Source organism: Lepeophtheirus salmonis, chromosome 14 (genome assembly GCF_016086655.4).
Source record: "Lepeophtheirus salmonis chromosome 14, UVic_Lsal_1.4, whole genome shotgun sequence".
Lineage (NCBI taxonomy): Eukaryota > Metazoa > Arthropoda > Copepoda > Siphonostomatoida > Caligidae > Lepeophtheirus > Lepeophtheirus salmonis.
In genome coordinates, this window is record NC_052144.2 from 28,543,501 (window position 1) to 28,556,511 (window position 13,011).

The following is a 13,011-nucleotide window of genomic DNA, read 5'->3' on the forward strand; positions in this document are numbered from 1 at the left end:
AAAAAATTTATCACCTTTAATGTTCATCTAACTATATAATTTTATATTTCACGTCTAAATATGACTCTCAATCGTAGCATAACTCAAAAAACGTGAAGAAAGAAATAATGTATAGTGATTAGGGGACGAGTATAGAAAAATGGAGAGCTTTCAACAAAACTGTGTGTAAATTTTTGTCTTTGTAACGACGTACTCTGAGTGCTACAAACTAAAATTTTACATGCAAATTTGTTATTTTATTGAATAAAAACAAACCGGAATCATAAAATACAGACTAAATCGAGTATATTGTTGTACATTTTTAAGTTATTTATTTAGAACAAATCCATGTATATCGGAAGCTTTGGTAAATAAATTAATTACTTCATCCGTTGTAAATGTGAACTGTTTTCTATTGGCAGGCAAAGTAATAATATAGATTTTACCAGCATCATAGCAGTTTTTTACTTTTCTATGCGTGTAAATACTAAACACAAATCCATACCTATTCATAGATTACTTCAGAAGATGTAGGACTAAAACATCTGTTTTTCACATAAGTTGTATTATCATAAATTCAATTAATTATGTACACCTACACCTACGGAAGTCCAATCAATCATTTATCTAAATTAAGGAAATTATTTTAAGTATTGCCTTTGATAATATAACTATATAGGCAGATTATAGTTAGTGCTGAAAATAATCATGAAAAAAGTAGTCATTTAGGGGGATATAGTTAGGCAGCTAAATCGTTTTTTTTTTTTTTTGCAATACTTCCAAAGCAGCATTATGGGCCGTAAGTAATATCGTACAATAATAATATGTAAATTTCGAACGCAAAAAATTTCGCAAAATGATTTTAGGAATCATAATAACTAAATGTTTAAATTCAATAAGTAAGATATCAGTATTTTTAAAGTAAATGAGCCCCGTGTCACTAGATAAAATCTTGGAGGGGGATTTTCTAATGGACATAGCAGTAGATTCCTGGAGGGTCAGGGCCTAATATTTATTATATGAACATAAATATTTTAGTAAATAAATAAATACAATTTGGCCCTCCTAGTAAAAGTATCAGACACCCGCCCCTTTACCCTAGTATAAATTTAAATCAAAAATGCCAGACTATTACACAAAAGTAATTAAAAAGTCCTTATACATTTATTTAATCGTCAATAGTGAGGGGCAAAGATGGAAAAATTGTCTAAATCCTTATGAGTGTAAATCAAAAAGTAAAGTATATGTTGAAAACTTTGATAGACGACATATTTACTGAAAAAGATCCCTAAATAAAGTATAGTGCTCCTTACTCGCTAATAAATTTGAATTTTCAAAATTGGGAAAAGTAATTAATAAGAACACTTGTAGATTACTATTAACTTTTTTAAGTGTATGCTCATAAGGATTTGGACAATTTTCACATCCCTATTTTTTACTTTATAATTATATGATATTTCTTCAATAATTAATAATGATATTCAATAATTAATAATGATAACATCTTCGGAAAATAAAAAAGCCTGTTTATGGAAGGCACATCTCACATCTTTCGCATTTTTTCATATTGGGATTTTCACATCCCTACTTTTAACACTAGGCAGTATTAAAAGTAGGCATGTTTTAATTTGTCTTAATCCTCGTGAATGAAATTCAATAATAAAAGTATGCCTTAAATATGTATTAGCCAATAATTTAAAAAAAAAGTAATAAATGGAACTAGATTCTCTTGCTTACATAATATAATACACAATAACATATAACTTGTTAAGATAAAGGTAGGAAAAGTGATTTTTTAACTGTATAATTAATTATAGATAAATACTGAATATAATGAATTTTTGGGCGAATAAATAACTATTCCTTAAAAACAAACACTCTTCCAGATGAGTTGCCTCCAGCAACCAAGTTTAAGACTGGATGAGGAATAACGACTGACGCCGTGCTTGTCAACCATTGACCCGCCAAATTTTTAACTATATCACCATAAGAATCAAAGATATCCAATCTCCTAGGCTTTTCCATTGATCCAACAAATATATAGGGTTCTATAGGATGCCATACTGCTTTAAACGAGGATAACCAACGTCCGGTTTGATTATTATGGCGTACAGACCAGCTTGGATTAACAATTGAATTTTTATTAGATAAATTGTAGAGAAGTATTTTATCCTTTTTGACAGTCATTAGGATCTCTCGACTATTTGGATTGGGATTGAAGAATGCAGAACTGACAGCTCCAGAATGACCTATAGAAAGATTAATAATATATGGGTTATAAGGTATTGAAGTAGATATTTATGTACACCTTTCAGTTCAGCATATGGTGAGGTGGACTTTCTGATATCATAGACTAAACAATCAGACTTTGAGTTTCCAACTACAAATAGATTATCTTTGTAAGAAACTGTCTTGGCAACGTGACCAGAGGGAAATACATTAATCTTAGAGGCGAAATCTTTCCCTTTGCCCCTTCTTAAGTCAATGACTCCAATGGTTCCTTTCCTTCCAAAAGAAAGTAAATACTGAAAAGCATCAATTTGAGAGTGATAGGATGCAAATGAAAAATCCTCTCCGTACAATAATTCAATTTGCTGTGTCCTCAAGTCCAATAATTTCATTGATCCATCATAACTTGTCGTAACTAATTTTGATGCATTGTGATTATCAATTGACATACAATTGATTGTCCAATCATTGGACTATAATAAAAAATATCAAATTGAATAGAATACTATTAGAGTAGATCGATCAGACTTTACCTTGAAGGAATGAACATTTTCTGGATCGCGTAGATTGAATATAGATGTATATCCATGGACATCCCCAACAAACAGTAGTATTTGATCAGTAGAAGGATGAAACGCCATGGAAGTAATACGAGCACGGCACACTTTAGAAGCACCATCCTCCTTAATTTTCAATTTAGACAAGTTTAAAAAGGATCTTGAGGTACGTTTGCACTTTAAAGATGCATATGACTCAAAAGTATTCCGTATGGAAGACTCTTTTTCAGAGAGCTCTTCCGGATCGCATTCGTAGGATAGCAATTCTTTAAGAGTCAAATCCCTCTTCGGAATATACTTTTTTTCCTTCTCTTCTTCCTGAATTTCTTCAATGACTAAACCCAAATGAATTCATTGATTATGATAAATTTTCACACAATAAATAATTTATTAACCTTCACTGGCCTCGTTAGCTTGCAGTCCTTTTAATCTGGGTGAAGATCGAACAGGTACGGAATTTATTTTTATCGTGGATTTGACCAAAGTTGCATTCTTTTTTGGTTGGTTAACGTGGGGTATGATTCCTAAGGATAAGAGCTTTTCCTCCCTCTCTCGTATATTCTTTTGTCGAATTTTTTCATATTCTGACAATCCAGACTTCTCGTTTTCATCCTCAAATCGTCTCTTCATGATTATGTTATACTTGATTGTAAGTAATAAAGAAAATTATATACAAAGCCTCGGGTAAACAATCACAGTTTCAAATCTTGTAAATATTAACACTAATTTTGTAGAAATATTTCCTCATTAAATTATTTTGTTCCCTTTCAGCTCATTGTGCAATATTATCTCCTTTTGATTAGACAGAATTGACAAGTAAAAACCCGCGAAAACACGTTGTGAAAGGAAAAATAAACCCTCCCTCCTGGCTATATTCTTTCCACTGAATAGATGTTTTTTCACAAATAAGATTGTCGATTCTACAAATCAAGGATGTCTCTAATCTACGAACTAACATGAAAGGAAAAGAAACACACGCCGTCCCTAAAGTGTGGCTATACTTTATTATATTACTATTAGTATTACTCTTCTTATGTTCAGTTGTATAAAAGTATTTAAAATTTTTGACTAATTTTAAACTATGAAGTCTTGATTCTTGGTGGTGATTTTTGTAACTTTGGGATGGAAGTGCTGTGCGTCCAAATTCCGACAAGGCTATAACGGTAATCCCTAGAACCCTGATATCAAATTTTCTAGCAACTAAACACTCATGCCTGGGTGCAACTGATCTTGCCGAGTACTTAATAGACAGAGTGGATGAGGACTTCTGACTTCATCTACAACTTGCTTGGTATGTTCCATTCTGAGAACATTGGAGAAAGTTTCAGTTGCTACCGCCAACTCAGTGGAGGAAACTACTATATCAGTCTCAGATAAATTCAGAAGGCAGAAAAAATCAGGATAATAATTTATCTTGTGAAATTTAACTGCAGGATCAAAGAATTGAATTTATTTAGGAAAGGAAGTGAAGGAATTAAATAATAATAATAACTCCTCAGTAAAAGGAAATTCATTCTTCAGATTACCAATTCCAAAAAATGGGGCAGAAAAAAAAATCACAGGATTTACATCACTAATGGGTAATGATGTTCCTCACCTGGCTCTACGCTCAATCTCTGTTTTGCTTCATCACCAGAAAACAGGAATAAAAGTACTGCCTCTTCAACACACCAAGCCCAAGAGTGACAATACGCAGGAGAGCTGAGAAACTGCAATTGAAGTAATGTTTGGCACAGGGCTGTGAACAGAATCACAAATAGGACAGCAAAATTTCAAAAGTGATTTTTAATGTGATGGACAATAACTTGGTCGTTCAACTCAATGATAACTTTAGAGAAGAGAACCGTAAGAGAACGTCAACTGAAAGCAAGGTTTCCCAGCTGCAATCAAGACAACTTAAATCAATTTCTTTATGAATTTGTAGGCATGGGTTTCCTGAACTTCATCACTTTATAGGTACCAATAAAATTATCTTTTTCGATGAAAAATAATATTTACTATAAATTATTTCACATTGATAATGACTAGAAAGAAGAAATTGAATTTATTTATATCAATATGCTCTTATCGGTCATACTTAGGGAGGGCGGGTTTTTTAGTCCGCTGTCCATGTATAGAGACATCATTGGTTCATATATAGTCTATGAACGTCTAGCTAGAGATGTCCATGATAGAGTGTTCTCATCAAGGGCTTCCAGAAGTGGTGTGCTGAAGGGCTGTAGCTCTCCCCAAATTAAATATTTTTCTTCTTTTTACAAGAAAATTTAATTTTAGAAATTTTTTCTAGAAAATTTAATTTCATGTGGATAGCTGTAATTTTTTTTACAAAAAATTTAATATTTGAAATTTAATTTTTTGTGAATAGCTGTTGATTTTTTTAATTCTTCGCTAAAAAATTTAATATATGACATTTAATTTTTCAAATAATTTAATTACCAAATTAAATTTTTTTCCAAAAAAAATCAAGTCCCCCCCAATCATGCGGACGCCTCTGCTCACTGATCACATAAATTGCATCGTAATTCATAATTGAAGGAGACACCATCTTGGGGTTCTAAGTTAATATTTTTACTAAATAAAATGAACAAATTCCAAAAAAATCTTGAGGAAACTTTATCAAATGACTTTAAGAACTAAAAAAAGACAACACCTGCATTAAATACTACTTGATTTCAATGACAAACATCAATATTTGAATTAAGTTACAGTAATACGTACTGAAAATAACCTAAAAATGGTAGATTTGTTCAATAAATTAGTGTTTAGATTTAGGACTAGAAAAATAAGATTATTAGAGAAAAATATATTATCCTTTCTATTGTAATTGTTAATTTTTATATATCGTATGGAAGTAAGATTATATAACGATGTAATAATATATTTTTAATACATTTTAGGGTCAGATATATTATTAATAAAACTAGTTAAGTTCAAGCGGTTCTTGAACCGTAGAACCAGAACCGTCAAAGACGAACCTTTATAAAATATATAAAGAAAATACAATATATATTATAAAAATGGTAAAAAAGTAGCTTAGCTGTCACGACAATTGATTAAATTAGCTACGAGTAGCTATAAGATAAGAGAAATAAACAAAAAACCGATCCCTTATCCATCAATGACTAGGCAAGAATTACAACTTGACGGTTTAATCAATGAATCAATTTTCTGAGTTTTTTTATACAATTGCAAGTTTTCAAATGATATTTTTTACGTCACTATGGTAATACAGTTTTATCTGAGTTCCAAATAGATAAGGGGCTTCTCATGGACCTGGAATAGTGTTTTTAGAGACCAGTTGGTGTAAATAAAAGAGGGAAGGGATGCGGTACATTATGGATCCGGGTTCGCTACTAAGATTGCCTATAATATAATTTAAGTGTAATATTTCTTAAGCCAGGGTTTCCCAAACATTACTATGCCAAGGCCTCCCTACACTGATACATTTTTAGCTGAGGCCCCTTTAATACGAAACATGTGTACTATGTATGTTTAGACTGAAAGTGATCCTCCATCCTTCCTGTGCACCCCCTCCCTGGCCTCCCCTCCCGCCCCACTTTGAAAACCATTGTCTTAAGCAACCTTAGTTTTCAGGGCCCCTGCTGGAACTTGGGACACTACGTACTCTGCGTATAAGGTACTGGGGCTAAATTTTCTATTGACACTCCTTGCTTTAAGTGCTTGTAACTAAACTGAGCCTGTATTAAAAAGAACTGAGACCGGAAACGAGACCGATAAAGCTGAACCGAGACCGAAACAGTTGAAATGAGAGAATCGGGACCGATATAATCGCTGAACCTGAACCGGGCACGACATTGGTATTTTTTATTGAAGACAAAACATCTAAGTATAAATTAATAGCTAGTATGTGTGCTCACGAAGGATGGTGAGTAACAATGAGGTTTGTTTGGAAGTTATATGTATAAGTCCTTGTTGGACACAGAATATAATTGATGATCGACATTTGATTAATTCCAGCCTATATGTCCTTGCAATATCCAGAGTGAGGTTTTCGTTTATTTCCTTCCTCCTGCGGCTGCTTGTAGCTGATATGATAAAACGTCATAGCAGTCAAGCTGCTCTCCTCCCAAACATTTTTCAAAATACCAGGATCACCGATCCCCACATTCATTTTCGGTCTCTTTTATTTAAATATTCTTGATAATTTAAGCAAAAACTGATATATCATTAATAAGATAAAAGAAGAATAAACACGAAAAGTGAATGACTTACTGATGGGTGATGGCCGAGGTTAGTAATTACTGATTAATATTTTGATAGGCGTAAGGAGGTCAGAGTGAGGCGGAATATGCTATGTACTTAATAAATAATAGTCTTATTAACATTAGCAGTCCGTTATATAAATTTAGGGGATAATCATCAAATTGAGATTAACAATAACCATCGGCAATAGTACATAAGTGTGTACTATTTTTTTTAATTGCCTAGAAGGCGCCTTTATATTACCATAATATAGTGACTTTATCCATTTCAGCACTAATTATGATCATTTTACATGTATAATCTCAATATCTCATTTCAGCTATTTAACTTAATGTAAATATATGGTATAATTTATATATTATTGCGGAATTGATTTTTCTAACCTGTAGATGTATTGTTAAAGAAAGAAAACGATAGGTAATTATTATTATTAGTAATCAATTGCTTTCTTTCACTTCCTCTACCTGAAATTCTAGTTACATTTAGTCACTATCACAGGTATTTAATGGATTAAATATGTACTTAAACGTGTACAAGAAAGAAAGTTGGTCTTTAGTCAAAGAGAGAGGAAAGGAGTTTTCGAAAAGGAGTCATGAAAAGTACTTAAAATCATCATATCCTCCATATACATAAATGGCTGAGCTCCACGTCATAGGAAGAATCAAAACGGCGTCAGAGTTTGAATTTTCAGGTGGACTGTTTTGTAAATGGAGCCTGCACTACGGAGGAGCTTGGAGAAATCTTGAAGGACTACGAGAGGGTCAAACTCAGACTTGTAATTCAGAAGATTGTTGTTGGAGTCATCCAATCGATGTGCATTTTGCCACTAAAGGTCTTCAAGGTTGGCCACAAATCCATTTAACAGTTTATGGACAAGAAGCAACATTTGGTCGTCTTACTTTGCTAGGCTATGGGTTTTCCTGGATACCTTCTAGCCCTGGGTCTCACAATCTTGAAATAAGGACTTGGAAGCCACTTGGAACGCCTGGGGCTTCTTCAGAAACTCTTGCTACATTTTATCTAGGCGGAGGACATCGTCTTAAAAATCCGGATCTACTTCTTTCAAGTGGAAACGATCGTTTCAGACTAACGACGACTGCATCTGGTTTAGTTACTATAGATCTGTCATTGATACTGAGGCACTTTTCAAAATTTGGTGTTGAATGTTAAATAGAAAACATGTTGCGTCTTTGTCTTTTGTTCATACACTTCCTTGGAAAAGCGAATTCGAACGAAAACTCCTCTGATCCTATTTTATTTCCAATTAAACCCTTTTGCCTATGTGACTTAACATCCAATGAATGCAATATTGATTGTTGCTGTGATATTGACTGTAGCAAAGAGGTATATGTAGTCTCATTTATTAATTAATTATAATAGATTTTTATAAATGTTTGTATCTTTTTCGTCTGAACATATGCATTATGTATAGATCACATATGTTCAATGCTCATATGTGTACTATTTTGGCGAAAATATTACATACTAAAACATACATGAAAAAACTCCCAATTTCAGTTAGAACAAAATTAATATATTACCTCCTTTACCTGAGACAGTAATAAAAATGATACAAGCACGTAATATATCTACACATTACAATTAGTAAATAATTAATTAATTGAACACCCACTTTTTACTATATATATGTATAGGATATGGATTCATTCCGCATTTGCATAAATCAATCAGAACCTTTTGACAATTCTATATACTGTGGGTCCAGTAAAAGCCTCTTTTGCCTAATTCCAAAGGATACCGAACCCCCGGAGTATGAACTGTATAAAAATAAAAAGTCAATAACTGATATCAAGACTTTTGATGAAATCCTGTCCCGCCATCCTCGGTTTCAGTGGATGTCCAAATCAACTCATCGCAGTGTCCGTCCTTACAAATATAATGATTTAGTTTATGCCCAATTTAATAATAATACTATTGGAGGACTTTATATCTTTCCTAACATGCCTGTTCTTTACATGAATAATGAAGAGTTGATCTTTAAAGACAATGTTTATAACGTGTCATACCTTCCAAGTGGAATTATAGCAAATCCAGCGGATCCAGACCATATCATTGACATTGAATGGACTCTATGTACTTATCACGAGAATCATATGGACTGTATCGATAAAGAGCCCCCAGAATTAGTTGATTCTGCAAATTATGAATGTCTATTTCTCGAAATTCTTCATAATGGAATCTATGGGATCAAAGAGGTGACGATCATGTTGAAACAAAGGAAAAATAAAGTACCAGTAGTCGAGAATAATTTACTCATGATAGGATATCGGCATAGATTTTGGAGAAATGAAACGAATGAAACTGATTCTTTACCAATTATAAAACATAGATCTGGAAATCCCGGGTACATTATGGGAAAACCCGTTTTAATAACTGAAATAGATCAAAATATGACAAGCTATGAGTTCAAAGATGAGTTTGCATACTACGGATTTTTCCCAAATGGGCATTGCAATGACCCTCATCGGAGGTAATTATTGAGCTTTGTTTCACTGATTTTTCTATTTTTAGACATAAATACATTTCAGAAAAATATCTATCCTTTTTGGCGAAAATATTCGCACGGGATGTGTATTAGAAGTTGGTGACTTGAGTTGTTCGGAAATATACAAGGAAATTAGTGAAATATATTCTTTCAACTTGGATAGTCTATACATTGGCTCATTTGGAAATGCGGATATAGAGAAAAATGAAGACTGGATAAATATATTGAGCAAAAATAATTTTGCTTTACTTCAGATACAAGACAATGAGGATATGAGTTGCTCTCTTCCTCAGTCTCTTCACATTAAGATATTGTACTCCAATGTTGGCTCTTTCTCTGATCCACAAAGAAAAATAGTTGGGTGTTTATTTAGTTATGGCCTCTCTGAAAATTTACAAAGGAATGGACGAAGTATGTTTTCAATTTACACATCCTTTATTGATATCAGTGAACCTGCTGAAATCCAATTTGCAGAATTCCCTGTTATTGAGGCAAAGTTTCCTCATGACTTTTTTTATCCGTTTTTTGTGTCTTGTTCAATAAATTTAACTGCTTCATATTTACTTTTGATTATAATTGTTGCTCTAATTTTTTAATGATAATAATTGATAAATGTATATATTATGTACACAGGTAATTAATAAAGTGATCATTAGTCTAAACTACTCTTCAACGTATATTGCAGGACATGATATGTACATTGTTGGTTAGTACCTATTATGGCCTATGGGATATTGTTAAAAGTTTTAGTATTTATACCTGTTAACAGGTATAAGAGGAAAATATTGTTGCTTTCAATAAAATAGAATAGACAACTGTGGGCTATTGGAACAAATTTTACTACTAAACTATAAAATGGATCTCTGAAATACATAGTGAACCGAAGCGAAACCATATAATTTTAAGTAGATCTTTGCACTATTATCTTTCAAGTGAAAGTTAAAATGTTTTCATCAGCACCACATTTCCTTGTAGCTCTTCTTTCCTTCTTGATGATTGTGGAGTCTCAAAGAACACCAACTATATCCTTTATCTCATCAAACATTACAAAAGCCATTGGAAGTACAATCAATATGCATTGCTCAGTTTTATACGCAACAGAATTCCCAACACTTTGGTTGAAACTTCCAAGGGGTGAGGGATGCGATATTGCACGTTCAAAAGATATTAGAAGTCAAGAGTCTGATACTTGTACTCCTATTCCTCTGAGTCACGGAGCTGCTTTAGTAGTTCGGGATAATCGTTTCAGGTAAAACTTGGATGAAAGATCAATTAATCAATATATATGGGCTCTTTAAGTGGATTTCAACTACAATCAGTTTAATATCATGCTATTTTTATAAAATTGTCTCTTCATAAAAAATCCCCTATTATTAATTCTGTGCTCCCTAATAATTTAAATGTGCCCCTGAAATTTATTAATTATTATAATGTAGTTTGAGGTACGATACGGCAAGTTCAACGTATACTCTGCAAATCAAGGATGTTCAAAGTACAGATGAGGCTGTCTATCAATGTGAAGTTATTGTGGGTAATACAAATAAGGTTACTCGTCACGTAGCTCTGACAGTGAGTGAACCTCCAGCTATTTTGGACAACACTACTCGATCCGTAGTTGTCGTTGAGGACTCATCAGCTCAACTTAATTGCTATGCTACCGGTGCTCCTCCACCCTTAATATCATGGCGAAGAGAGAACAATGCAATCCTTCCTACGGGTGGAGTTCTTTACAGAGGCAACGTCTTAAAAATACACAGTATTCAGAAAGAAGATAGGGGTACATACTACTGTGTTGCCGATAATGGAGTGGGTAAAATAGCTCGACGTCATGTTGTCGTGGAAGTTGAATTTCCTCCTGTTGTTATCAGGTATTTCAGATAAATATTGATTATAATTAATTTATTGAATGTATATTTTTTTCTAAATAGTACCACAAAATCAATTGCTCAAGCGATAGGCTATGGAGTGGAACTCGTTTGTCACGTAGAGGCCTATCCTGCACCTTCCATTACATGGCTCAAGGAAAATATTGTGATCTCCTCTAATCAAAACTACGCCATTGATGCTGGTTTCGCAACAACGGATGACTTCACTGAAACTACAGTTAGAGTAAGGCATCTGGACTATTCTCAAATAGGAAAATATACATGCAGAGCTCAAAATAAACTAGGAACGAATGAAAAAACCCTAGAGGTGATCGAAAGTTATTCCCCTAATTGCGTGACAGGGATTTGCGAAAATTACTTCTCAGAGAGTAATTTTCCCACTAGAAATGTGTATCTAATATTACTAAGTGCTGTCATTTCACTTATCAAGAACTTTTATTAAACAAATTAACAACTTTTATATTATGAGTGCTTTTTTCTTTTTCAACAAACAACTTAGAACAATATGTGAAATATATTATATAATAATCGCATTCTTAAGAATCGAATCGAAACATTCCTCAATACAATTACATATGAAGGCAAAAAAGTATTTTTTAACTCAGCAATTAATTCATTCATTAATGGATAAAATAGAAATAATATTAATAATTAAGACATTCATTATGAAGTAACAGTATAATCGGTGTTATTGACTTATTCAGACATAGGGCTCACATTTGATGTATAACAGCGACTACTCTTAAGTGTTATATCTATGTTTATATATATAAAAATAATTTATAAAATATATAAAACTGTTTATTGTATAAATATAGGGACATCTATTATTGGAATATATTTATATGCTTTGAGAGGTAATTTTGAGATTCTTCCTGACTCCTGAGTTATTATTAGTATTATATTCTCGTCATGAGAGCCGTCCGAATCTTTTTATACTGTTCAACTTCTTTGGGAGATCGGATATAACTTGAGATTTCTTTATCGTCTATTTCATCACATCTTCGTTTATGTCGAGATTCATGAGGAGTAGAAGTAACAGTTGAGTTTGAGGAAGTTGTCGTGGAAATTGAGCTCATGGATGATATAGTCGATAGCGAAGATGTCGACAATGATGATAGCGATGACGAAGAAGAATAAAGGAGTAAGTCTGAATATTTAAATAAATCATCAATATAGTAATAGACTTCGGAGGATTTGAGATTCCTGGTTTTGCCTTCATCACCAATGACATAGGGCAGTTTTCGAATGAGTTCCTTACATTTTTTGAGGATATTTCGTGTTTCAAGTGAGACTTTGGATGCATTGAGAGAAGAGTGCCGGAGTCCCACTTCTCCAAGAAGATCATCCACAGAGCCTCTTAGACGTCTTTTAAAAACAACTCGATTCGCATTCCACGCCTCAGATCTATAAAGTACGATACTTGAAGCAAGAACAAATTCCTGAGAGAGAAAGGGACGACCCATGAGACGTGCAAGATGGACAACACGCTTAATCATGGATTCGTTATCAATGCCAGAGCCAGTTGCATCCCAGAACTCTCCATATTGGAGTACATCACGAATATAGTGAACGTAGTTATCTTCTTTGGGAGGTTCTAGAGGTGGGAGAGACTTGAGAACACGATGAA

The 13,011-nt window shown here is 33.1% G+C and overlaps 4 protein-coding genes across 4 annotated transcripts; 3 read left to right on the forward strand and 1 right to left on the reverse strand.

Annotated features, from left to right (window-relative positions):
* Positions 1–1,645: 1,645 nt before the first annotated feature.
* LOC121129942 (WD repeat-containing protein 76) lies at positions 1,646–3,650 on the reverse strand. The gene is made up of 4 exons (XM_040725655.2): positions 3,161–3,650; positions 2,742–3,100; positions 2,288–2,681; positions 1,646–2,228 (listed from the first exon to the last, which is right to left on the reverse strand). Exons 1-4 carry the CDS (start codon positions 3,393–3,395, stop codon positions 1,837–1,839), a joined length of 1,380 nt encoding a protein of 459 aa, XP_040581589.1. The 5' UTR covers positions 3,396–3,650; the 3' UTR covers positions 1,646–1,836.
* Positions 3,651–5,875: 2,225 nt separating this feature from the next.
* Positions 5,876–10,157, forward strand: LOC121129944 (tectonic-3-like). The gene is made up of 4 exons (XM_040725656.2): positions 5,876–7,406; positions 7,466–8,333; positions 8,645–9,480; positions 9,539–10,157. The coding sequence occupies exons 2-4, from the start codon at positions 8,169–8,171 to the stop codon at positions 10,089–10,091; spliced, it is 1,554 nt and encodes a 517-aa protein (XP_040581590.1). The 5' UTR covers positions 5,876–7,406; positions 7,466–8,168; the 3' UTR covers positions 10,092–10,157.
* On the forward strand, positions 7,623–8,159 carry LOC121129947 (B9 domain-containing protein 2). Its single transcript, XM_071893249.1, has one exon. The coding sequence runs from the start codon at positions 7,623–7,625 to the stop codon at positions 8,157–8,159; it is 537 nt and encodes a 178-aa protein (XP_071749350.1).
* LOC121129946 (lachesin) lies at positions 10,150–12,194 on the forward strand. Its single transcript, XM_040725657.2, has 3 exons — positions 10,150–10,744; positions 10,932–11,363; positions 11,424–12,194. The coding sequence occupies exons 1-3, from the start codon at positions 10,440–10,442 to the stop codon at positions 11,821–11,823; spliced, it is 1,137 nt and encodes a 378-aa protein (XP_040581591.1). The 5' UTR covers positions 10,150–10,439; the 3' UTR covers positions 11,824–12,194.
* The last annotated feature ends 817 nt before the right edge of the window (positions 12,195–13,011 follow it).

Coding starts and splice junctions, on each gene's coding strand:
- LOC121129947 (XM_071893249.1), top strand. CDS start 7,623: ATGGCTGAGCTCCACGTCATAGGAAGAATCAAAACGGCGTCAGAGTTT.
- LOC121129942 (XM_040725655.2), bottom strand. CDS start 3,395: ATGAAGAGACGATTTGAGGATGAAAACGAGAAGTCTGGATTGTCAGAA. Junction 2,682..2,741: donor AAAATGTTCATTCCTTCAAG/GTAAAGTCTGAT, acceptor TTTTTATTATAG/TCCAATGATTGGACAATCAA. Junction 2,229..2,287: donor ACCATATGCTGAACTGAAAG/GTGTACATAAAT, acceptor ATCTTTCTATAG/GTCATTCTGGAGCTGTCAGT.
- LOC121129944 (XM_040725656.2), top strand. CDS start 8,169: ATGTTGCGTCTTTGTCTTTTGTTCATACACTTCCTTGGAAAAGCGAAT. Junction 8,334..8,644: donor ATATTGACTGTAGCAAAGAG/GTATATGTAGTC, acceptor ATATATGTATAG/GATATGGATTCATTCCGCAT. Junction 9,481..9,538: donor TGCAATGACCCTCATCGGAG/GTAATTATTGAG, acceptor AATACATTTCAG/AAAAATATCTATCCTTTTTG.
- LOC121129946 (XM_040725657.2), top strand. CDS start 10,440: ATGTTTTCATCAGCACCACATTTCCTTGTAGCTCTTCTTTCCTTCTTG. Junction 10,745..10,931: donor GTTCGGGATAATCGTTTCAG/GTAAAACTTGGA, acceptor ATTATAATGTAG/TTTGAGGTACGATACGGCAA. Junction 11,364..11,423: donor TTTCCTCCTGTTGTTATCAG/GTATTTCAGATA, acceptor TTTTCTAAATAG/TACCACAAAATCAATTGCTC.